Below are 26,360 nucleotides of genomic sequence, written 5' to 3'. Positions count from 1 at the left end.
GTAACAAGCTACTGCATACTTGAAATCACAAAGCTAAGCTTGAGTAGTAAAGGACAGAGGCAGGTTTTCTGAACTCTTTGCAGCCTTGAACAATTGCCTTCTAGCTCTTCAATAAGTATAATCACATAGGCAAGAGTAGTTGCAGATATTACTTTTATGTTATTTAAACTGAAAGAAACAAAAATCCATTCTATTTAATTTTACATTAATGTTTTTCCCTACTTTCTCCCTTTTCCATGGGATCCCTAAGTGCTCTTCCTGGATGCTGAATGCCCATCCTGTAAATGAAAAAGCTAGTTAATGATATTGTATATAAGTAATGTTTTAACTGTAGATGTGTGTGTGTGCGTTTTTGTTTTTTTGTTTTGTTTTGTTTTAACCACAAAACCAGAGGGGGAAGTGTGGGAGCAGGTGGGCTGGGCAGTGGCAGAAAACCTCATGACACATCTCTCCGCCTCCCTGTGTTGGTGGAGGATGTCTGCAGCAGCATTTAAATTCTGGGAGGGCTTACTTGTCAGCAGCGGGAGGAGGAGGCAGAGAGCACAGCATCATCTGAGACCGGACTCCTCTCAGGCCAGTTGCAGCCTTCTCAGCCAAACGCCGACCAAGGTATGCCTTCAGTTTGCTATTAGGTTGTGCATTCAGCTGAATTTCATGGGGAAGTTCAAGTTCTAAGGAAAAATATTTTTAATTGTAATGCTGTTAAACAGATTTAAATTTTCTAGCCTTTTTAATAAGCAGATTAGATACATTGCAGGTCTCCTGGAACAAAGGTGTCTAGATATTTGGAATGCCAATCAAATATAAAACTTAAAAATACTTCCACTGGGTCCTCAAAAGAACGGAAACTACCGCGGCTAATCAGAAAATAGTAAAATTCAATTCCCCTTTAGAACAATTATACCTATATCATTTTCAGTGGGTGACTGCAGGAATGTAAAAGAAAAGGGATCTTTTACACTAATTAAGCCAATTACAATGCTATTTTTTAAATGATGTATCTTGTTTTCAAGGGGAAGAAAACCCTTTCTGAATCTGTTACTGCTAAATTTAGCTGTTAAAATATTTACCAAGATACCTGCATGACACTATGTAGGCTTATAGAAAATAGAAAAGTTGTTGGCTATTTTCAATGTTTTCCTTGGCATTTCAAAATTTTAGAACATCTTACTTAAATCACACATTTCAGAGATAGTTTCATTTCACCTAAGTAGCTTAATAATTTAAGCTAAAAATCAACATTTAAAATACATATTGGAAAAACGGATAAAGCAAATTTTTTGCATTTTTTTCTCTGTGCTTTTTCTTCTCTAAAAAGTATTCCCATACTAGCTTATTAGTATAATTAAGTTACTATTGATCTGTTTGTAGGTTTAGTAGAGCTAGATATATAAGGTAGTAATTGTATAATTTCTGGAACTCTAAATTTAAAAGTTGAATAAATATAGACTTGTAAAATTTCCCTTTCCCTTGTCTAATAGTGAAAGATGGAGAATAGGTGGTAATATAAATATTAACTTGAAAGACCATAATACTAAAAAGAAAAGCCTTCTCTAAGAAGTAGAAAAGATTTTACAGAAAATATATTTTATTTGTGATCATTTTGTAACGTGGTAGTACAAAAAGGTATCAGTGTTTTAACCTATGAAGATGTCAGCTATTCCTTATGAAATGTTTTGCAGGAAAACTCACTACCATGAGAATTGCAGTGATTTGCTTTTGCCTCTTAGGCATTGCCTATGCCCTGCCAGTGAGTACAGCTGAATCTTAAAGAAAATTCCTGAAAATAACTGAATTGTGTGCTTCTATGTGCTAGGAGGACATTCTTGTAATCTTTCTTCATCTTTTCTGTTTCAAAGGTTAAACAGGCTGATTCTGGAAGTTCTGAGGAAAAGCAGGTAAGCATCTTTTAAGTTTATTACATAGTGAAATCATTTACTCAATTACAGCAAGAGGCGCAACAAACATATTTGCTGCAAAATTACTTATCTTCTCAGTCAAATCTATTGGTTTACAAGTATTTACTGACTGCCTGCTATGAATCTAGGCCAGTACCAAGCACAGTATGGTTTTTAATAAATATAAGTTTGTAAAACCAACCCAGATATTTTAAATATAATAATGTCTAGGCCAGTATCGCATGTAAGATGAGTTATACGAAGTTGTGTGACTTTTTTTCCATTAGTCCACATACTGATCTAAAAGCAGAAAATTCCAGCTTTTGCTTTATTTAGTGGATTGCTAAGTTTAAAATTCACATCGGACATTAGTCAGAACTGTTTGTATGACCATAATATTCACAATATCGTCTGAGATATTAGCTGAGAAGCCCATTGTGAAAAGAAAGTCTATGTGTGCTGTTTGTATCTATTGTGATTGTCAGCTGATGTTAGATCACATTTTCTAATCAAACATAAGACCAACCAAACTCTTTATTATAATTATTTGATCAGCACTAAAGATGTACCTACCCCTCCACAACAGATGAAACCGTGCCAACCAAACAACAAATGGGCATTGTCCCCAGAAGCTTGGACAAAAAGGCACACAGAGTTCAATTCCAGTTGAACAGAATAAAGGCCAAAATAGAATTGCCTTGGGGGTCACTGCAATTAGATTTCTTAATGAAGACATTAAAAGAAGTATTCTGTGTGTTTGTGTGTGGGTGTGTGTGTGTCTGTTTTCCAACTGATTTGAAAACACAGGTGTTGAATCCTAATAATAAAGCAGAAAAATTTACATCTCCAGAGAAGATAGAGGTCATACTATATGAGGCAATAATTAGTGCCTTTTTAATAAATGAAAACATGGCAAAGATGCATTTTAGAAGGCACGTAGAGTCATAACAATTTAAGAAATAAGTGAAGAGCTCAAGGCTCAGCCTTCTAGAATCCCAGAAACTTAAAGCTAGTAAAAAATTGGGGAAGTCTCTAAGGATATATGCCTGAAAATACACACTGGTTATCTGTGAGTGTTAGGATTACTGGGTGGTTTTTAGTCTATTCATTTTGCTTGCCTTTATTTTCTTCATATTAGGTTTTAAAAATTATAAATTTAACTTATAAATCCATTCTCTCTGAGCCTGTATTACATGTGTCATGAGAATAGATAGATAGATAGATATGAAAAAGTGAAGAGGAAAACCTCTGAACGCATCTAGTCCCATTGTTTTTGCATCTTCTTTTTTTTTTTTTTTTTGGGACAGAGTCTTGCTCTGTCGCCCAGGCTGGAGTGCAGTGGCGCAATCTCAGCTCACTGTAAACTCCGCCTCCCGGGTTCACGCCATTTTCCTGCCTCAGCTTCCCGAGTAGCCGGGACTACAGGTGCCCGCCACCACGCCCTGCTAATTTTTTGTATTTTTAGTAGAGACGGAGTTTCACCTTGTTATCCAGGATGGTCTCGATCTCCTGACCTCGTGATCCGCCGGCCTCAGCCTCCCAAAGTGCTGGGATTACAGGCGTAAGCCACCGCGCCCGGCTGTTTTTGCATCTTCTTAAAGCAAGGAACCCCTTCTTTCAGCAAAACCTTTCAGAGAAGCCCAGTATGAAGCTCCTCTGGTTAGAGCCAGCCTGAGAGAAACTCTAGTACTTCTGACTGGTTTTCTCTCTACCCATCCACCCCTTAGGTGGCTGCAGAAGGGACTCTGTACAACCCCCAGAGTTCTCATTCTGAATGACAGGGACATGTAATGATTGGCCCTGGATGATTCAGCAGATCAGATGACACTTACACAGAGCAATTTCCACTCCTCTGCAGTAGCATATTATCAGTATTTTCCAGATAAATAACTCGGCTAAAGAAAAATCCATTTCATTTACATCTTTGGCACCTTAGAGCTATAAAACTTTTGTGCAATGATTTTAATATTATATTTCTGCATTGTCTGGTAAGATAGCTGCCAGATACATATGGCTATTGAGCACTCAAAATGTAGGCTAGTGCAACTGAAGAACTGAATTTTTATCTTATTTCTTTGTTTTTTTTCTTTTGAGATGGAGTCTCGCTCTGTCACCCAGGCTGGAGTGCAGTGGCACGATCTCGGCTCACTGCAACATCTGCCACCTGGGTTTACGCCATTCTCCTGCCTCAGCCTCCTGAGTAGCTGGGACTACAGGTGCCGGCCACCATGCCCGGCTAATTTTTTTTTTTCTTTGTTGGTATTTTTAGTAGAAAGGGGGTTTCACTGTGTTAGCCAGGATGGTCTCGATCTCCTGACCTCATGATCTGCTGGCCTCAGCCTCCCAAGATTTCAGGCATGAGCCACTGTGCCCGGCCATTTCATTTTAATTAACTTAAATGTAAATAGCCCCATGTGGTTAGAGTATACTGTATTAGACAGCACAGCCTTAGAGAGTTCCTTGTTGTTCCATGGACTGGACACAGTGAAGATCAACAGTAATTAAAGGCACGTCTGGTTTAGCTGTGCTTTATCTGAGAGGAAAATTCAGCCAGCAAACATACAAAAAGAAAGCACAGTGTGAAGTTCAGGGTTAAGAGCTAGTTTGCCTGCGTTTGAACCCTGCCTGGCTCTGCCATTTCCTACCACTTAACTGCATTGTGGCTGATTGTAAGGTGGGAATATTAATGATACCCATCTCATAGGGGAATGAGAGGATCAAATCAGTTCATATTTGTAAAGCAATTTGAAAGAGTGCCTAGCCCACAGTAAGTGCTACATAAGAGTGTATTAAATGAATCTGCAAGAAAAAAAAAAAATTACAGAAAGGTACCTAAGGGTCTGGGTGACTATATGCATGCATATTATGCTTATCCATCAAGACTGGTGAAGAATGGTTGTTTTTTTCCATTCATGCCTACGTTTCCTTTTTTAATAATGATAAACATGCAACTTTTTTATAGCTTTACAAATACCCAGATGCTGTGGCCACATGGCTAAAGCCTGACCCATCTCAGAAGCAGAATCTCCTGGCCCCACAGGTATTTTTAATCTTCTCATAATTAAACTGCAACGATGAAAGATAGCTACAAGCAGGCCATTTGGGCTGCTCAGATGAATCCTGCCTGCCCGCTGGCAAGCATGTGCTTAGGACATTGACTGATCTACCATGTTGGCTTCTTCCCGTGTTAAGCCATCCACAGATGAGGCTGAAAAATAAAAACTGCTTTGGATTAAAAAGGTTAACTTTTGAATAAAAAAGCTAGGCATGTGTGATACACACTAACATGTGCCATTCCTTCTTCAGAATGCTGTGTCTTCTGAAGAAACCAATGACTTTAAACAAGAGGTAAGTTCTCATTTTCATCAGAGGCCCATCATACCTTGAAGAAATGAAAGAAGCCATTGCCTGGATTCTCTTCTGATGAAATTTCATTAGCTAATTTTCCAGTAAATTGGCAGTCTTTAAAACTTGCTCGGCCGGGCGCGGTGGCTCAAGCCTGTAATCCCAGCACTTTGGGAGGCCGAGACGGGCGGATCACGAGGTCAGGAGATCGAAACCATCCTGGCTAACACGGTGAAACCCCGTCTCTACTAAAAAAATACAAAAAAAAAAACTAGCCGGGCGAGGTGGCGGGCGCCTGTAGTCCCAGCTACTCCGGAGGCTGAGGCAAGAGAATGGCGGGAACCCAGGAGGTGGAGCTTACAGTGAGCTGAGATCCGGCCACTGCACTCCAGCCCGGGTAACAGAGCCAGACTCCGTCTCAAAAAAAAAAAAAAACTTGCTCAGAAAGAAAACATGTATTTACTAAATATCAGAAAAACTAGGTTTTCTCAGATAAGTTTAGCATTACAGAAAATGTTCATTAATGCCTGTTATTTGAAACATTAAGCTGATTGCTATTTAAGGTATTTTGTAGATATCTATCATCTAATAAGCATCTAATTAATGCCTGTCAAAGCTAAGATTTTGCCTTTAGGAAAGTTCTCTTTCCTAATAAAATAGTTTATTTGACAACTATTCTTTTTATTAGGATCATTCATATATTTGCTAAGCAAAGAGTAAATTTATTTTCCTTAAGATTCAATTTGAATATACTAAGAATATTAAATCAAGTTAGATAAATTACCCAATATATTTGTCAATCTGAAATTTAATGGACATTAGTTGTTTAATTCAAGGACAGTTTTGAGCTGCGGTTTATACACACATGCATAACAGTCACCTTTCAATTATCCATGCTAATAGGAAAGTGGTTACAGATTTTGGTACACACATTAAAATAGGGATAATCTTCTCTTTTGATAAATCTCATTTCAAATTTTAAAAAGTCTCATAATTATGTGTCTGTATCTATTACATCATTGAATTTAGTAAATTAAATAATGTTTAATATGTATAAGGCAAAACAATGCTATTGATATGAAGATTATACTCACATATTTGGCTTGAAAATATCTATGAAAATAATTTTTGTTGGAAAGTAAGAAAAGTTCCTCAGAATGTTATTAATCCCTGTGTTAAAAGAGAAATTGGAAGATGCTCACTTTAGCTCCTAAAAGCCATGGTGTGTACTGTGAATGCAAAGATTCTGAAACTAAATAAAAAGAAAGATAATAAAAGACTAATGTGCTATGAAGACTAAGGGAAAATGAAAACCCATACACTAACTTTCCTGGCCATTTTAATTTTCAGACCCTTCCAAGTAAGTCTAACGAAAGCCATGACCACATGGACGATGTGGATGATGAAGATGATGATGACCACGTGGACAGCCAGGACTCCATCGACTCGAATGACTCTGATGAAGTAGATGACACTGATGATTCTCACCAGTCTGATGAGTCTCACCATTCTGATGAATCCGATGAACTGGTTACTGATTTTCCCACAGACCTGCCAGCAACTGAAGTTTTCACTCCAGCAACCACAGTAGACATATATGATGGCCGAGGTGATAGTGTGGCTTATGGACTGAGGTCAAAATCTAAGAAGTTTCGCAGACCTGACATCCAGGTAAATCCTTTAACAGACACACCTGATGGTTCTGACTAGAGCTCAAGTCTAGGAAACCACAGTTTGAATATTCATTCATTCATCCATTCATTCATCCATTCAGCAAGAATTCATTCATATTCTACTTTATGATCATTGAATACAAATCTTTTTCTGCTTGGTGGTTTTTGTAAGTACATAATTTCTCTCTAGATTTGATTCTCAAACACAATTCTACTTCTTGAAATCCTGGATCACTTATTTTTAGATTAAAATAAATGGAAAACACCAATTATTTAAAAAAATATAATGGTCATGTTTCGAAGTTAAATACATAAGAGGAGTCGTAGTTGCAAATTACACTGAATCCTTAGTCACAGAACCTGGGTTTCACACAGCCTTGCCATTTACTATTCTCTTTATTTTTTAACTTCCAATTCACTTCCTCTTTATGTAGGTTTCAATATAATGAAACCTACCTGATAAGTTTCATTACCTGATAAGTTTCATTAACCTACCTGATAAATTTCAAACCTACCTGATAAGTTTCATAAGTTTCAGGTAGAAACTTATCACTACCTGATAAGTTTCATTCAATATAATGAAACCTACCTGATAAGTTTCAAACCTACCTGATAAGTTTAGTAAATAACTCCTTATTAAACTAAAGGAGACGACTATGTGAAACGGCTTGGTAAGGTACTATACAAAGTAACATGCTAGTATAATTTCAGCCAGATTTAGCCAATTTTTAGTATAAGATGGCCTAAAAGCTAGAGAGCAGAAAAGGATTACCATATTCCCATCCCTAGTTGTTCATATAATTCTTCTTCATTTGTGCCATGATTCAGTACCCTGATGCTACAGACGAAGACATCACCTCACACATGGAAAGCAAGGAGTTGAATGGTGCATACAAGGCCATCCCAGTTGCCCAGGGCCTGAACGCGCCTTCTGATTGGGACAGCCGTGGGAAGGACAGTCATGAAACAAGTCAGCTGGATGACCACAGTGCTGAAACCCACAGCCACAAGCAGTCCAGATTATATAAGCGGAAAGCCAGTGATGACAGCAATGAGCATTCCGATGTGATTGACAGTCAGGAAGGTTCCAAAGTCAGCCGTGAATTCCACAGCCATGAATTTCACAGCCATGAAGATATGCTGATTGTAGACCCTAAAAGTAAGGAAGAAGATAAACACCTGAAATTTCGCATTTCTCATGAGTTAGATAGTGCATCTTCTGAGGTCAATTAAAAGGAGAAAAAAATATAATTTCTCACTTTGCTTTTAGTCAAAAGAAAAAATGCTTTATAGCAAAATGAAAGAGAACATGAAATGCTTCTTTCTCAGTTTATTGGTTGAATGTGTACCTATGTGAATCTGGAAATAACTAATGTGTTTGATAATTAGTTTAGTTCGTGGCTTCATGGAAACTCCCTGTAAACGAAAAGCTTCAGGGTTATGTCTACGTTCATTCTATAGAAGAAATGCAAACTATCACTGTATTTTAATATTTGTTATTCTTTCATGAATAGAAATTTATGTAGAAGCAAACAAAATACTTTTACCCACTTAAAAAGAGAATATAACATTTTATGTCACTATAATCTTCTGTTTTTTAAGTTAGTGTATATTTTGTTGTGATTATCTTTCTTTTGTGGTGTGAATAAATCTTTTATCTTGAATGTAATAAGAATCTGGTGGTGTCAATTGCTTACTTGTTTTCCCACAGTTGTCCAGCAATTAATAAAACATAATCTTTTTTACTGCCTATATAATGTTTTTAAAGGTTTATTTTGGTTTTAATTGATACATAATAATTATACATATTTATGGGATACTGTGTGATGTTTTGATATATACATACATTGTATAATTATCAAAGGGTAATTATCATATCCATCACCTCATATACTTGTCATTTATTTGTGGTGAGAACATTCAGTCTTCTTTTCTAGCTAATTTGAAGTATACGATACATTATTATTGGCTATAGCCAAGCTACGTTGCAATAGATTACTATAATTTATTCCTCCTAGCTAACTGTAACTTTGTACCCATTGACTAACCTCCCCTCATCCACTTTCCCACTCTTCCAGCTGCTGGTAATCACTATTCTACTCTCTACTTCTATGAGGTCATCTTTTCTAGATTCCACATGAGTGAGATCATGCAGTACTCATCCTTCTGTGCTTGGCTTATTTAACTTAACATCCTCTAGATTCACCTATGTTGTCAAAAATATCAAGAGAAAACATGCACAAACTATACATCTAAGAAGGAATTAAAATCCAGAATACATAAGGAACTCAAACAACTTGACATCAAAAAAAAAAAAGAAAGAAAGAAAGAAAAAAAGAAAAGAAAACCCAAATAATCCAATTTAAAATGGGCACAAATCTGAATAGACATTTCTCAAAAGAAGACATGCAAATGGCAGGTATACGGAAAAATGCTCAACAACACTAATCATCAGGGAAATGCAAATCACAACCACAATGAGATAACATCCCACCCAAGTTAAAATGGCTTTTATCAAAGAGAAAAAAAATAACAGACACGGGCCAGGATTCGGGGAAAGAAGGACACTCTTACACTGGTAAGAAATGCAAATTAGTACAGTCACTTTGAAAAACTGTATGGAGACTTCTCAAAACAACAAAAATAGAACTACTATATTATTTAGCAATTCCACTGCTGAGCATATAACCAAAAGAAAGCAAATCAAAATGTGGAAGAGATATCTGAACTCCCACGTTTACTGCAGCACTATTCACAATAGCCAAGATGTGCAATCAATGTAAATGTGCCTCATGAAGAATAGATAAAGAAAATGTGGCATATACACACAATGGAATACCATTTGGCCATAAAAAGAAATTAAATCCTGCCATTCGCAGCAACATGGATGGAACTGGAGGTCATTACATTAAGTGAAATAAGACAGGCACAAAAAGACAAATATCACACGTCCTCACCCATATGTGGAGCTAGAAAAGTGGACCACACAGAGATAGACCGTAAACCGGTGTTTCCACAAGAGGCTGGGGAGGGTGAGGGTAAGCGGCAGATGAAGAAAGATTGATTAATGGGTACAAATATACAGTTAGGTAGAAGAAATAAGATCTAGCATTTGACAGTACAGTAGGGTAACTATCAATACTTTACTGTATATACATTTGTTGAAAACCCTAAAAGACAAGAATTCAAGTGTTCCCAACATAAAGAAAAGATAAATGCTTGAGGAAATGGATATCTCAGTTTTGCTCACTGAATCACTACACACTATATGCACGTACCAAAACATCACATGTCCCCAAAATATGGACAACTATTACATATCAATTTTTAAAATAATCAATACATTTAAAAGGAAACTATGAAGACATTAGATAAACACATGAGAGAGTAACTTCACAGTCTGGGTGTGGGGAAACCTCTTGTAAAGACGAGAAGACCATGCCATGCCACAGTCCTCACAGACATCATTAGGTGCAGCAGCCCCTTAGGCTCCCAGCGTCCTTGCTTCAGTGGGCGCTTCCTCACACTCACCTGCAGGAGATGCCTGGATTGATGGTGCTGTTCCCACAAGCTTGGCAAGGGGCTTGGCACGGTGCCCAAATCCAAGGGCATGACCAAATTCATCCTGGAATCGCTTATTTGAATAGTGGTTCTATTTACCAACCATTCCCTGCACCACTTCTCTATTAGTCAGGGTTCATTCAGAAGACAGAAAAGAGACCAGTCATTTGAACAGGGAAAACTTAATTTAAAGAATTATTAATTAGAAAAAGGGGATTAACCAGAGAGAATAAGAGAAGGTTAACAGTACCATGGGGCTGAAAGTGCCCATATAAGGAACAACTTGCAAAAGGAGGGGCCCTCTCCCCAAGCTGAGATTCAGACTTCACTGGAAAGAGTACAGTCACAGTCCAAGGGATGGCAGAGAAGTCTGCTGTGTTATCCTCAGTCAGAGCTGGTCCACGGTGGTCCAACTGGTGGGGTCAAGTTGGAAAACAAGCGACTTCCCACAGGGGTGACTGAGGCCAGCAAAGAAGGAAAACCATGGGGCAGGCCAGCTGAGTAGGAGGCTAGCTGGAGGGTGAGTACCACAAGGTGCTCTGTGTGCACAGCAGTGTCCCTCCAGTGCCCTCTACTGACAAAGCTTGCCACCGTGCCAGCTGGCAAAGGAAGCATGTTCACAGGGTCCAACTCCAGCAGCATCACAGAGCAGGGCCGAGACAACGGATTTGGAGCAGGGAGGCACAAAACTGACAGCTGGCACAGGTCACTGGGGAAAAGGCTGATTCCTCCTGGACAACAAGAGTACAAAAATGAGCCTGGGACACTTTTTCATGATAGGATGAAAGTAAGCACGCAAGGACAAAATGGGGTTATAGCCAAGGGACCACAGAGCAGACTTGCAAGGGGCTTCCACTGGCCAAAACTGGGGTAATTTGAGCAATAACAGAATAATGACAGTAACGAAGTATAACAAATTGAATTTTTAAAATTCCATTAGTATATAGTGATACTACAAGAAAGACAGCATTAAAGAAGGAAAATTCGTCTTTATAGATGAATGTCAACTAGCAATAAAAATAGAAGGAATGCTAACATTAAAAAATTATTTCATAACCTGCAAGGAAATAATTCAGGAAGCGATCACTAATGAATGTTAAAATTATTGTGCAGAAGATGATTGAGAACATTTCACCTGGTCTCAGAATATTCACCTGCTCTCAGAATATTACCCCACAATTATTTAATAATTCACAAAGAAAGAAAGCACTTTTAACCAGAGAGATTTGTAGTTACCATCTTTAGTTAGTAACCAAACTTAATTTCACAAATGAGACTTGTAGATATGTACCACCCAGTGTGATGCAATAAGAAATATGCAACATCATCTAGAAATTTTAGTAAAAAATGTTTACAAAATCAAATCAAATTTTCTAACAAGCAAATCCAGAATTTGAACTACTCTATAATAGAGCTGGTCCGAGCTTTTTCTTCTTTTGAGATGGAGTTTCGCTCTTTCACCCAGGCTGGAGTGAAGTGGCGCGATCTTGGCTTACTGCAGCTTCCTCCCTGCCCCGGGTTCAAGTGATTCTCCTGCCTCAGCGTCCCCAGTAGCTGGGATTACAGGCATGAGCCACCGTGCCCGGCAGTCTGAACTTTTTAAAAAGCAGAGTTGTTACATAAAATACAGGATACTGAGTTAAATCTGATTTTCAGATAAATAACAAATCAGCTTTTAGTATGAGTACAGGCCATTTTATGCTAAAAGATGATTCATTGTTTATTTGACATTGAGCATCCTTTCCTACATTTTCCAAATCTGCCAATCCAACAAAAGACAATTTGATAAGAGAAAAAGGGCAAGAGAGGAGATAGTATTCTAGATTAAAAATATACCAGGTATAAAAGGTAAAACATAGGCCGGGCGTGGTGGCTCACACCTGTAATCCCAGCACTTTGGGAGGCTGCGGTGGACAGATCGCCTGAGGTTGGGAGTTCGCGACCAGCCTGACCAGCATGGAGAAACCCTTTCTCTACCAAAAATACAAAATTAGCTGGGTGTGGTGGCTCATGCCTGTAATGGTGGCACATGCCTGTAATCCCAGCTACTTGGGAGGCTGAGACAGGAGAATCACTTGAACCCAGGAGGAGGAGGTTGTGGTGAGCCGAGATGGTGCCATTGCATTCCAGCCTGGGCAACAAGAGCGAAACTCTGTCTCAAAAAACAAAAACAAAAACAAAAAGGTAAACATGAACCTTGATTGGCTCCTGGATTGAAAAAGACACACAGTCATAAAACACATTTTGGGGACAATTGTGGCAATCCAAATATACACAGTATATTAAATGATATTGTGGAATTATTGAGAATTTTCTTAGATGTGATCATTGTATTGTACATGAAAGTGAATGTTCTTACTCTTGAGAGAAGTATAATGAAATATTTAGGGATGAAGTGCCATGGATTTTGTAATTTACTTTCCACTGGTTCAGAAAATACTGGCTGGGAGAAGAAATGTGAAGATGTAGGTTAGAGGTTACAAAGTAGCAGACATGAGGAATTAGCAAGTCTAGAGACCCAGTGTACAACATGAGGACGACTGTTAATAAAATTGTACAGTATTCGGGATTTCTGTCATATGAGTAGATTTTAGCTGCTCTTGCCACACACATAAAAAAGGGTACCTATATGAGATAATGGGGGTACGTTAATTTGCTTCACTACAGAAGCCATTTTACTGCCTATGTGTATCCCATAACATATTATATACCTTAAATGTACACAATAAAATTTCTTTTTAGCTTTTTGGAAAGTGGCGACTGAGTCTGCAGATGCTCCCCCAGGAGTGGGAGCTATCATCTTCCCTCCTCTTCCAATCCATGTTGCAACCAATAAAGGCTGTTTCTACAGTGTTAAAAAAAAAAAAAATGCAATGGTAGGCTGTCATGAGGGGAAAAAAATTATTAAGAAGTCAGAAAAAAGGTATACAGAAAGAGAAGAAACTATGGGCAAAGCATATTATTCTTTTAACTTTTCTCAAGGTTTAAAAATGTTCCAAAAATTGGGAGAGGAGGATAGAGCAGGGAGAACAGAAAAATGTACGATGAATAATGTCCATGAGATAGTGTCTCAGCCGTTGATATAAAAGTCTCAGAACAATTCCTTCATTATTCACCTCATAAGATCATAAAAAAGGCATTCATAAATTTTTATAAATAAAAAAATGTCAAGACCAATTTCCCATCACCTATGTATTCTTCAATAACCCTGTAGACATTCCCTTTGATGCAGGTCTTCTTTAGTGAGAGAATCTTTTCATCCCCAGCCCATGGCAATGATACGGCCTAACTGTGAATCAGAGTATTTTTCCTGGTTCCTGGCATGGCCTTTTCTCCTCTGCCACCCCCAATTTTTCAAGTTTCTGGTAACAATGGCTCCAAATACTGTTTGATTGCAATTATAGCGTAACGGCCAAGTTTCCACGGGATTCAGCTTTGTCAGTGGAGCAAGGCAGAGGCAAAGAACTATAATGAGCAATTCTGATATTGACCTGTACTGACCTTGCAAAAAGGACCTTAAAAACTTATTTGCAAAGATTAAAGAAAAGATTATTTTCTACTTCACAATTTCATGAGGTGATTTTTTATACTTCTTCAATTTGGTAGCTCACTTACTGAAGCATAATTATATTTTCCACTCAAAACATCCAGACAGCATGCATTCTCTAAAACATTGCCAGTTGAACTTCAGTATTTCAATGTACTCTCTTTGACTTATCTATTTTATTCTAAATACCATAGTGACTCGTGTTTGACTAATCCAATGTGATTATTTTAATCCAGAGTGTAGATAGATATTGCATATTAGATCCAAATTTCTGATAATATTCCCCAAAGATGCAAACACATAAGTCCCAGAGACCTATGTAGCTGAATCTGCTCTTCTAGTCACATTGAAAGAGCATAGATCAACAACCAGAAAGAGAAAAGAGCGTTTGCCTCTGAGCCTCCACCAAAAAAATGAGGGGCAGACCTAAGGGGAAATCTAAAAGTAGGGTGCCAGAGGTGTCCTTGGTATTACCGACATCATTTATAATATATCGAGGTTTCATTTTGAAGTTATTATTGAGTAAAAGAACAAAATTCTTGTAAGGACATGATACATCCAACTTTTTGAAGGTTGGGAGAAAGAGGGAGGGGAGGCCTTATCTAGGTACAGCTCAAATACTTGACTTTCCCATACATCATCTTCTTTATCATTCCAGACACAGGCGGTGGAGAGGAAGCAGAGCAGGTGCTGACGCCATGCAGAATGCAGCCAGGCTGGACTTCGCAGTGTCTCCTGAGACTCCTCGGGTGGTGGTGGGGGTCCAATAAATAATTCAAGTTCCAATCTCAGGAAACCAGGAGAAAAGCCAAACAAACCATCACAGGCAGAAGAAGGCAAATAGTAAAGATATAAATGAAAACCAATTAAATTGAAAACAGGAAAGCAACAGAGAAAATTAAATAAAAGGCTGGTTTTTCTAAAAAATTAATAAAGTTGAAAATCTTCTAGCAAGATGGACACAGATAAAAAGAGAGAAGACACAAATCTTCAACATCAGGAATTAAACAGGGGAGATCACAACAGATCCTGCAGTCATTAAAGAGCTAATAAGAGAAGACTACTATTATGAGGTGAATGTATTCCCCCCACCCAAAAAGAAATGTTGAAGTCCTAACCCCCAATATCTCAGAATGTGACCTTATTTGGAAACAGGGTCATTGCAGATGGAATTAGTTAAGATGATGTCATCCAGGAGCAGGGTGGGCTCCTAATCCAGCATGACGATGTCCTTATAGGAAGAGGCCATGTGAGGACAGAGATACACAGGGAGAATGTCATGTGACAACGAAGGTAGAGGTTGGAGTTAGGCAGCTGCAAGCCAAGAAGTACTGCAGATTGCCAGCAGCCACCCGAGCTAGAAAGAGACAAGCAAGGATTCTCCCCGTGGGTCTGGAGGGAGCATGGCCCTGCTGACTCCTTGATTCCAGGCCCTGGCCTCTAGAACTGTGAGACAATACATTTCTGTTGTTTTAAACCACCCTGTTTGTGGTACTCATTACAGCAGCCCTGGAAATCTAATACACTATGAAAAACTTTATGCTCATAAATTCAATGACTTAGAAGAAATCAACCAACCCCTTAAAAACCATAAACTATCAAAACTCAGTCAAGAGGAAGTTGATAACCTGAATAGCCTTATAAGTAGTAAAGAAATTCAATTCATAATTTAAAAGTTCCTAAAAAAGAAATCTCCAGGCCCAGATGGTTTCACTGGAGAATTTTACCAAACATTCACAGAAGAATTAACACTAATTTTACACACTGTCTGTCTTCCAGAAAATAGAAGAGAACATTCTCCAATACACTTTATGAGACCAGAATTACTCTGATATCAAAACCAGACAAAGATAGCATCAAAAGAAAAAGAAAGAATAGCATAGATCAATATCTCTCACAGGTGTAGACACAAAAACATTAGCAAATCAAATTCAACAATAGCAAGAATAATGCACCTCGATCAAGGGGGATTTACTTAGGTATGCAAGGCTTGTTCGATATTTAAAAATCAAACTATATATTTTATTATATCAAGAAGCTAAAGAATAAAAACCATGATAATATCAATAATGTGGCTAACGTATTTCACAAAATTCAACATCCATTCAAAATTTACCAAAAGACAAAAACAAAAACGCCCAGAAACTCTCAGGAACAGAGGGGAAGTTCTTCAGCCTTATAAATAAGAGCATTTGGGAAAACCTACAGCTAACGTCATTCTTAAGGATGAATACTTAAGGCTGAATGCTTTTCCTCTAAGACTGGGAAAAAAGCAAGAATGTCACCTCTTGGCCGGGAGCAGTCGCTCACGTCTGTAATCCCAGCACTTTGGGAGGCTGAGGTGGGCGGATCACAAGGTCAGGAGATCAAGACCATCCTGGCTAACACGGTGAAACCACATCTCTACTAAAAATGCAAAAAATTAGCTGGGTGTGGTGGTGGGTGCCTGTAGTCCCAGCTACTCGGGAGGCCGAGGCAGGAGAATGGTGTGAACACGGGAGGCAGAGCTTGTAGTGACCTGAGATCATGCCACTGTACTCCAGCCTGAGTGACAGAGCAAGACACCGTCTCAAAAAAAAAAAAAAAAAAAGAATGTCACCTCTCATCACTCTTATTCAACATAGCACTATAAGTTGCATGAACTGTAATAAGGTAAGAAGAAGAATTAAAAGGCACACCGATTGGAGAAAAGAAAATGAAACTGTCTCTATTTTCAGATAACATGATTATGCAGAAAATTCTAAGAAACCTACAAAAACACTCTTAGAACTAAGAGTTCAGTAAGATTGCAGAATACAGATCAGCTCACAAACATCAACTGAATTCCTATATTCTAACAATGAACAAATGGAAACCAAAATCAAAAACACAATATCATTTATAATTGCTTCAAAGAAAATGAAATATGTAAGTGTCAGTCTAATAAAGCAGTGACCTTTTTGGCACCAGGGGCCCATTTCATAGAAGACAACTTTTCCATGGACTGGCAGGAGGTGGAGTGGGGTGGACGGTTTGGGGATGAAACTGCTCCACCTCAGATCACCAGGTATTAGATTCTCATAAGGAACATGCAACCTTGATCCCTCCCATAAGCAGTTCACAACAGGGTTTGTGTTCCTATGAGAATCTAATGCCTCTGATCTGACAGGAGGTGGAGCTCAGGTGGTAATGCCTGTTCGCCCACCACTCACCTCTTGCTGTGTGGCCCAGTTCCCAACAGTCCGCAGACCAGTACTGGTTTGTGGCCTGGGGGTTGGAGACCCCAGTAATAAAGCATGTACAGAATCTGTATGAAGAAAGTTACAAAATGTTGATTATAAAAAAGAAGACCTAAATACTTGGGGAGACACAACATGTTCACTGATTGGAAGGCTCAATATAGTAAACAAGTCAGTTCTCCCTAAATTGATCTGTAGGTTTAACAAAATTTTTATCCAAAAATCATCAGCATTTTTTGTAGACATAGAGAAACTTATTCTAAAATTTGTATGGGAAGGTAAAGGCTTTAAGAATAACCAAAACAATTTTGAAAAAGAATAATAAATCACTCTTTATGATTTTAAGGCTTACTATGTAGCTACAGTAATCAAGAAAGGGTGGTACTGGCAGGAGAATGGAAACATAGATCTATGGAACAGACTGAAGAACCCAGAAATATATCTACATTAACATGCCCAATTGTTTTTGACAAAAGAAGGAAAACAATCTTATAAAGAAGAAGAGATTGTCTTTGCAATAAATAGTGTTGGAGCAATTGAATATCCGTAGGCAAAAACAAAAACAAAACCCTAACCTCACACTTTGTACAAATATTAACTCAAACTGGATCAGAGACTTAAATGTAAAGTTTAAAACCATAAAGCTTCTAGAAAAAAATAGTAGAAAATATTCAGACTTAGGACTAGGCAAATAGTTCTTAGACTTCATATCAAAGGAATAATCCATAAAAAGAAAGAGTTATACATCAGACTTCATAAAAATTGAAACCTTTGTTCTGTGAAACTTCCCACAAAAAGGATGATTAGACAATTTATAAACCGGAGAAAATATTTGCAAACCACACATCCTGCAAAGAACTTTTATCTAGAATATAAAGGTCTACACACTAACTAGTCATAGTGCAGAATCCACAAGTTAAAGGGCTTAGACTCACAAGACTGTCCTCATTTCAGACACCAGTCCTCACCAGTCCTGGGTCTCCAGGGTACCCATAACTGATGTCCAACTTGGCTACAAATTCAGGGGTTTCTATGACCTCCTTTCAGGTTTAATACTCTGCTAAAAAAAAAAACTCAAAAAAAAACAGAAAAACGTTTACTCATGTTTACCCATGATATAGTTTGGCTGTGTCCCCACCCAGATGCCATCTTGAGTTGTAGTTCCCATAATCCCCATGTGTCATGGGAGGAACACAGTGGGAGGTAATTGAATCATTGGGGCAGTTGCCCCATACTGTTCTCATGATAGTGAGTGGGTTCTCCAGAGATCCGATTTATTTATTTATTTATTTTTAGATCGAGTTTCACTGTTGTTGCCTAGGCTGGAGTGCAGTGGCACAATCTCGACTCACTGCAACCTCCACCTCCCAGGTTCAAGAGATTCTCCTGCCTCAGTCTTCCTAAGTTGCTGGGATTACAGGCATGTACCACCACACCCAGCTAATTTTGCATTTTTAGTAGAGACAGGGTTTCTCCATGTTGGTCAGCTGGTCTCGAACTTCCAACCTCAGATGATCCGCCCGCCTCAGCCTCCCAAAGTGTTGGGATTACAGGCATGAGCCACCACATCTGGATGATCTGATGGTTTTATAAAAGGCATTTTCCGCCCTTTGCTCTGCACTTCTTGCTGTTGCCATGTGAAGAAGGATGTGTTTGCTTCCCCTTCTGCCATGATTGTATGTTTCCTGGGGCCTCCCCAGCCATGCTGAACTGTGAATCAATTAAACCTCTTTCCTTTATAAATTACCCTGTCTCAGGTATGTCTTTATTAGCAGTATGAGAATGGACTAATACAATCAGCTAATTATAAAAGGTACAACTGAGGAACAGCCAAATGACATAGATGCATTAGGCAAGGTATGGGGAAAGAGGGGTGTGCAGAGCTTCCATGCTCTTTCTGAGTGTATTACCCTCCCAGCACCTTGATTTGTTCACCAACCTGGAAGCTTCCTGAAATCTATGCTTTAGGAGTTTTTAATAGAGGTTTTATTGCACAGATATGATTGATTATACCATTGGTCGTTGGTGATTGAACCCAGTCTCCAGCCCCTCTCCCCTTTCCAGAGGTCAGGGAGAGGGACTAAAAGTTTCAACCCTCATAACCATGGTTTGCTCTTTCTGGTTACCAGCCCCTGTCTTGAAGCTATCCAGGGACCCTGGCCACCAGTCATCTTACTAGCAAACAAAAGATACTTGCCACTCAGGACAGTAAAGTGTTTTACGAGCTGTATACCTGGAACCAAGGACAAAGATGAAATATATTTTTTATTAAACCACAATAAAGAATTCTCAAAAGTCAAAATTTAAAAATCAAACAATCCAGTTAGGGAATGGACAATAGACATGCCCTGACATTTTAACCAAAGAGGATACGCAGATGGGAAATACACACATGTAGAGATGCTCAACATCCTTAGCCATCAGAGAAAAGCACATTAAAATCGCAACAGCATATCACTACAACATACCTATCAGAATGACTAAAACTAAAATTACTGACATCAAATGCTGGCAAGGATGTGGAGAAACTGATCATTCATACAGCTGGTAGGAACGTAATACAGCATGACGACTCTGGAAAATATGTTGGCATTTTTTTTTAATTTAAACAGACTTACCTATGATCCACAAATTGCACTTTTGGCTATACATCCTAGGGAAATGAAAACTTATTTATTTTCCTACAGAAATCTGTATATGTTTAGAGCAGCTTTATTTGTAATAGTACAAAACTAGAACTACCAAATGTACTTCAGTGAGCAAATGCTTGAACAAACTGTAGTGCCATATGCATTCTATGGACTACTACTCAGCAACAAAAAGTAATAAACTACTGATACACACAACTTGGATGAACCTTGAGGAAATCAAGCTGAGTGGAGAAAACCAATTACAAAAGGACACATAGTGCAAGAATTCATTCATATAACATTTGTGAAATAATGTAATTATAGAGATGGAGAACAGATTAGTGGTTGTCAGAGATTAGAGATGGAGGAGATGAAACAGTGTGGCTATAAAGTTGTAACATGAGGTAGTTTTGTGGTGATGATACCTTTAAGTATTTTGATGGTGGTGACAGTTACGCAAAGCTACACATGTGATAAAACTGCATAAAGCTATGCACACATGTAATAACTGAAATCTGAGAAAGCTCTATGGATTGTACTGACGTCAATTTTCTGGTCCCAGTATTGCACCTGGTTTTGTAAGATGTTAACACTGTATATTTCTTGGTATCTTCCTGTAAATCTATAGTTATTTCAAAGTAAAAAGTTTAATTACAAAAAAGATACATAACTAATATCCCATCATACCGCCTTTTCTAACTTTCACTAAAATGCCCATGAAGACAGAGAATAAAGATGAAGATTTACACCAATGAATCATCTGAGTATGTCCTAATCTCTCCTAACTATAGGACAAAAAAGTGTACACAGATTTTTCCTCCAGATTTCCCTAGATTTTGCTTAAGGTAAAAGAAATCAAGAAACAGGAGGAGGAGGGAGAAAAGGAAAAAAAGGAGGATAAAGAGAAGAAGCAGGAAGAGGAGGTAAGAGAGAGGGAACAAAAGAAAGAGAGTCAGGGGTGATGTCATGCCTATAGTCCTAGCTACTCAGAAGGCTGAGGCAAGAAGATCCTGTGAGCCCAGGAGGTCAAGGCTTCAGTGAGCTATGACTGCACCACTGCATTCCAACCTCAGAAACAGAGTGAGACCATGTCTCAAGAAAAAAAAAAAAAGAGGAGAGAAGACAAAACCACTTCATACCTGCCCACCGTCTGATGGCTAACTCAAAGATGAAGAACTTGTGCCAACAAGAAAGAGTTGCAGTAATTCCTCCATCTTCCATTAATGATCTAAAAGACAGTAATGTTCTGTACTGTACCCTTTCCCTGATATCTTTATTTATCAGAGCAGAGATGCCAAATCCCAGAAAACAGTTGAGCAGGAAATAGAGAAGGAAATAAGCCTACATAAAATTCTGAAAATTAATTTTCTTGCAGATAAACCAATATATGTGGATTAGATATAAAAATAACCCTGGTAGCAGTATGCGCAAGGATTTTACACACACATTTTTTATTTCATTTTACCTTATCTTATCTTATCTTAGACGGAGTTGCTCTGTCACCCAGGCTGGAGTGCAATTGTGCAATCTCGGCTCACTGCAACCTCTGCCTCCTGGGTTCAAGTGATTCTCCCCGCTTGAGCCTCCCGAGTAGCTGAGACCACAGGTGTGTGCTCCCACACCTGGCTAATTTTTGTATTCTTTTAGTAGAGACAGGGTTTCACCATGTTGGTCAGACTAGTTTCAAAATCCTGACCTCAGATGATCCACCCACCTCGGCCTCCCAAAGTGCTGGGATTACGGGCGTGAGCCACCGCACCCAGCCTACACACATACTTTATGTTGACAAATTCTTTCTTTACTGGGACATTAGAAAGTTACATGTCAAAGAATGCTTAAAGATGTCCATTAATAGATTTTAACAGAGGCTATATAGCTTGCAAAATATGAAGGACAAAATAAAGAAAATGGTACATAAAGCGAAACTAAATCATTGAATAACAAGAACATATTTTTAAAGAGAAAACACTGAAATAACAGAATGATGAAAGAAATCAATTGTAACAACAAATATAAATAGACGAAGCCCCTGCATTAAGAAAAAGATTCACATAATGGAAAATAATAATAATAGATCCTATATCATTTTTTGTTTCACTTTGGTTTAGGTGTTTTCCTTACAAATAAATTAAAACATTTTTAAAGATTTGCAACATTACTGTCAAATAAGAAGTAAAATGTAAAAACAAATAGCATGAAATGAAACAAAGAACTTACTCTACATTGTCAAAGATCCAATAAAGATATAAATATCATAAACCACTATGCACCAAATGAAAGACCAACAAAACTTTATAAAGCAAAAACTATTACAATCACAATGAATAATAAAAACATACAAAGAGTGAAAATTTTTAACTTATTACATGGAATAACTTAGATTCACTTAGAAAATTGGTGACATACTTAGCAGAATAGTTTCACAAGGAGGCGTACAAGACAGATCAGCCTTTACTCTAGACTGGTTTGGTCCTACTACGGAGGCATTGTCCTTCTGAGTATTCTCCTCAACATCTCATATAGTATAAGATTTCTCCACCTCAGATGACAAAAACTTGAGAAATTTCTCGGTCTACGTGAACATCAGGAGTTTTTCTACCTGCTTCTTTCTGGTAGTTCTTTCCCTTGCCTCAGGTGGGTTCCCCAAACGCATGCTCTGAAAACTCAAGGGAAACTCTCTGGAGGTAGCCGGAGCTCTTTCTCTGTGCCAATACTCTTTTTTCTAGCTCTTTGTGAATTCTGTCCACTTTGATTTTCCCCAAATTCTCAACAAACTCTGTCTTCTCAATTGAGTGAGACTTGTAGCTTGGAATCTCTCTCTAGGGAATCAGTGGAGAAACCATAGGGTTTACTTCCTTTGTTTATCTTCTTTGAAAAATTACTGTTTATGCTCCCTGTTGTCCTATGTTTGAGAACCATCCTTTATAAATTTTGTCGGTATTTTTTTTAAGTAAGAGGGTAAATCTGTCCCTGTTGCTCCATCCAGGGACAGAAATCCATTAAAAATAATTTTAACTTTAAAAAAGAATGAAAAATATAAAATAAAATACATGACCATGGAAAAATGAAAACTGAGCTGGCAGAATTCACAGGAGAAATTAAAGATTTTAAATAAATAATTAGGAAAAGAAAAGCCACTTTAAAACCACAAAATCATGAATGGTACAATAATATGAAGGTCAAGATTTATAAAAATCCTATTAAAAATAAAAATAGAAAACGACAAAAAGAGAAATTAGAAAGGAGATAATACAGAAACATGACACAGTAGCTCAACATATGCATAATAGGTATTGCTAAATTTACAGAATTAATGAAACAGCAGATTATTTGAAATTATAAAAGAAGAAAACCTTGTTAAAATAAGTGGAAATTTGAATTTGCTGATTAAAATGCACAATACCTCCTAGGTAAATAATTATGCTGAATAATCAACAGAAAGATGTATCTGAGAGCAGGATAACAATAACAAAAGTATTAATAATAATTTCGCTAAACAGACACAACTTTTGGGCCAAAAAATACTACTAATAAAATAAAGTCATCTACTCAGCCTGAGAGAAAAACAATGGGTTTAATCTGACCTCCTACTTTTCCCATAACAACATTTAATGGTAGAGGAAAGTGGAGGAATATTTAGAAAATCCTAAAGAGAAGGAGAAAAGATTGAGCCAAAAATACAATGCCCAATCCATTCATTTTATGTCTATGGTAACAGAAAGGCTTTCTTAATTTTGAACAGATTTGGGGAATAATGAAGCTTTAATGGGTTGTTCTTTGAAAACAAACCAAAAAAAAACACCTAATAAAAAATCTACTCAAGAAGGATTAAATCAAGAGAAAAAAATTCAAGGAAGAAAAATTCATGTTTGTAAAGTACTGGTAGTAACTAACTATTGGGTACTGTGTTCAGGGCCTGGATGACAGGATCTTTCACACCCCAGATCTCAGCATCACACAATATACCCAGGTAACAAACCTGCACATGTACCTCTGAGTCTAAAATAAAAGTTGAAAAAAAAAAGAGAAAACTAGCTTTATTTTTAAAGATTTGCTTTGATATAACAGTGGTGTATAACTCAGTACAAACATTGAAGGTGAACAGAAAACTCATGAATTTTGATTATAGGAACTGTGGAATATTCTACATATATCTGAAACTTATAGTTACTTGTTTTAGGATATCCATAATAAAACTCTTTCGTGTGGTTTTCTGGGTCATTGTTTTCAGGAATAAGCTTGGTGTATAATATTGAATGCTCTTGGAAGTTGGATTTGCGTATTTTCTCTTTTATCTCTGTAAATTAAACAATATTAGGAACTATCTTCCATAAAACAGAAATTTAACAAATGTGTTAATGACTATCTATAAAGATAATATGCTTTTAAAAAAGTACTGGTAGTGAACAATGAAAAATTAAAATGGTCGGGCGCGGTGGCTCAAGCCTGTAATCCCAGCACTTTGGGAGGCCGAGACGGGCGAATCACGAGGTCAGGAGATCGAGACTATCCTGGCTAACACGGTGAAACCCGTCTCTACTAAAAAATACAAAAAACTAGCCGGGCGAGGTGGCGGGCGCCTGTAGTCCCAGCTACTTGGGAGGCTGAGGCAGGAGAATGGCGGAAACCCGGGAGGCGGAGCTTGCAGTGAGCTGAGATCCGGCCACTGCACTCCAGCCTGGGTGACAGAGCAAGACTCTGTCTCAAAAAAAAAAAAAAAGAAAAATTAAAATATATAAAATAAGTTACATTTACTGTTGTACAACAAAATGAAAGTTTATAGACTTTGGCAATGTAACAGATATTTATTTTAAAAGGTGTTTGTTGGTAAAAAGTTTACATTTGCTAATATCCTTATCTTTAGAAGAAAGGTCAAAGGCTACTGTTTTAGTCTGTTCTCACACTGCTATAAAGATACTATCCAAGACTGGGTAACTTATAAAGAAAAGAGGTTTAATTCATTGTGCATATGTACCCTAGAACTTAAAGTATAATTAAAAAAAAAAAAGAGGTTTAATTGACTCATAGTTACACATGGCTTGGGAGGCCTCAGGAAACTTACAATCATGGCAGAAGGTGAAGGGGAAGCAAGGACCTTCTTTACTTGGTGGCAGGAGAGAGAAGTGAGGATGCAGGAAAAACTGCCATTTATAAGACCATCAGATCTCATGAGAATTCACTCACTGTCACGAGAACAGCATGGGGGAAACTGCCTCCATAATTCAACCACCTCCCTCCCTTGACATGTGGGGATTACAATTGGTGATAAGATTTGAGTGGAGACACAGAGCCAAACTATATCAGCTACTGAAAAAAGATGATTAAAAAAAAAAAAAAAACTGAAGATAAGCCACAGACTAAGAGAAAATATTTGCAAAAGACCTATCTGATAAAGGATTGTGATTCAAAATACACAAGGAACCCTTAAAATTCAATAAGAAAATAAGCCACCCGACTGAAAAATAGGCCCCAAAGACTTCCCAGGTAGGGTAGATACCATGACCACAAGGGTAGTTTTTCCTAGGGCAAGGCTTCTCTAGTCCACTGAAGACTTGCTGATCCCTGTGATTTCTCCAAATGTGGGAAACTCAGCTGCGTAATTTGTGGTAGTAGCATACTGTAGTCATGCTTTTCCCTGGTAAATGAAAGGAAAAAAAATGAGCCAACAACCTGAACAGACACCTCAACAAAGAAGATATACAGATGGCAACTGAGCATATGAAAAGTACCTCACATATATGTTATTAAGGAACTGCAAATTAAAACAATGAGATCCAACTGCCTGCCCATTAGAATGGCCAAAATCCAAAACACTGATAATGCTACTGCTGTTGAGGATGTGGAAAAAGAACCCTTATTTATTGCTGGTGGGAATGCTGTAAATAATATTACAAAGACATGTGTACCTGTATGTTCACTGCAGCACTATTTATAATAGCAAAGACATAGAATCAATCTAGGTGCCCATCAATGATGGATTGGATTTTTTAAAACATAGTACACATACACTATGGAATACTATGCAGCTATGAAAAAGAACAAAATCATATCCTTTGCAGCAACATGGATGCAGCTGGAGGCCATTATTCTAAACAAATTAACATAGGAACTGAAAACCAAATACCACATGTTCTCACTTTTAAATGGGAGCTAACCATTGGCTGCCCATGGATAAAGATGGCAACAATAGACAGTGGGGAACACAAGAGGAGGGAGGGAGGGAAAGGGGCAAGGGCAAAGTTGAAATTTTTTTTTAAATTTTTTAAAAGGATATTTTTTGGTTCATAGAGTCCAGGGGTGGATCTAGCTTCAATCAGTGCTAACTCAGTGGCTCAAATGATGTCCTGAGAACCTGGTCTTTCTCTGTCTCTTTGTTCTGCTCTCTTAAAATACAGATTCCTAGGACCTAGCTGAGACATAATGAATCAGAATCCCCAGAATCTTTATTTAAAATAAAACAAAATAAAAAAACCTTCCCGGAAGAATGT

The 26,360-nt window shown here is 37.8% G+C and overlaps 1 protein-coding gene and 1 non-coding gene across 2 annotated transcripts; both read left to right on the top strand.

The window, feature by feature from the left end:
- The first annotated feature begins 201 nt into the window (after positions 1-201).
- Positions 202-8,668, top strand: SPP1 (secreted phosphoprotein 1). The gene is made up of 7 exons (XM_033214131.1): positions 202-609; positions 1,683-1,750; positions 1,860-1,898; positions 4,861-4,938; positions 5,205-5,246; positions 6,594-6,914; positions 7,745-8,668. The coding sequence occupies exons 2-7, from the start codon at positions 1,697-1,699 to the stop codon at positions 8,147-8,149; spliced, it is 939 nt and encodes a 312-aa protein (XP_033070022.1). The 5' UTR covers positions 202-609; positions 1,683-1,696; the 3' UTR covers positions 8,150-8,668.
- Positions 8,669-25,345: 16,677 nt separating this feature from the next.
- Positions 25,346-25,510, top strand: LOC117086536. Its single transcript, XR_004438432.1, has one exon. It is a non-coding gene; the product is annotated as a U1 spliceosomal RNA (small nuclear RNA).
- The last annotated feature ends 850 nt before the right edge of the window (positions 25,511-26,360 follow it).

Source organism: Trachypithecus francoisi, unplaced genomic scaffold, assembly GCF_009764315.1.
Source record: "Trachypithecus francoisi isolate TF-2019V2 unplaced genomic scaffold, Tfra_2.0 Lachesis_group1, whole genome shotgun sequence".
Lineage (NCBI taxonomy): Eukaryota > Metazoa > Chordata > Mammalia > Primates > Cercopithecidae > Trachypithecus > Trachypithecus francoisi.
Note: the sequence above shows the minus strand (reverse complement) of the source record. Positions and strands in the feature narration are given on the sequence as shown.

Bases quoted from the DNA above. Each gene is read 5' to 3' on its own strand.
- SPP1 (XM_033214131.1), top strand. From the start codon at position 1,697: ATGAGAATTGCAGTGATTTGCTTTTGCCTCTTAGGCATTGCCTATGCC. The intron at 4,939-5,204 runs GTATTTTTAATC...TTCCTTCTTCAG, and splicing joins AGAATCTCCTGGCCCCACAG to AATGCTGTGTCTTCTGAAGA. The intron at 6,915-7,744 runs GTAAATCCTTTA...GCCATGATTCAG, and splicing joins TTCGCAGACCTGACATCCAG to TACCCTGATGCTACAGACGA.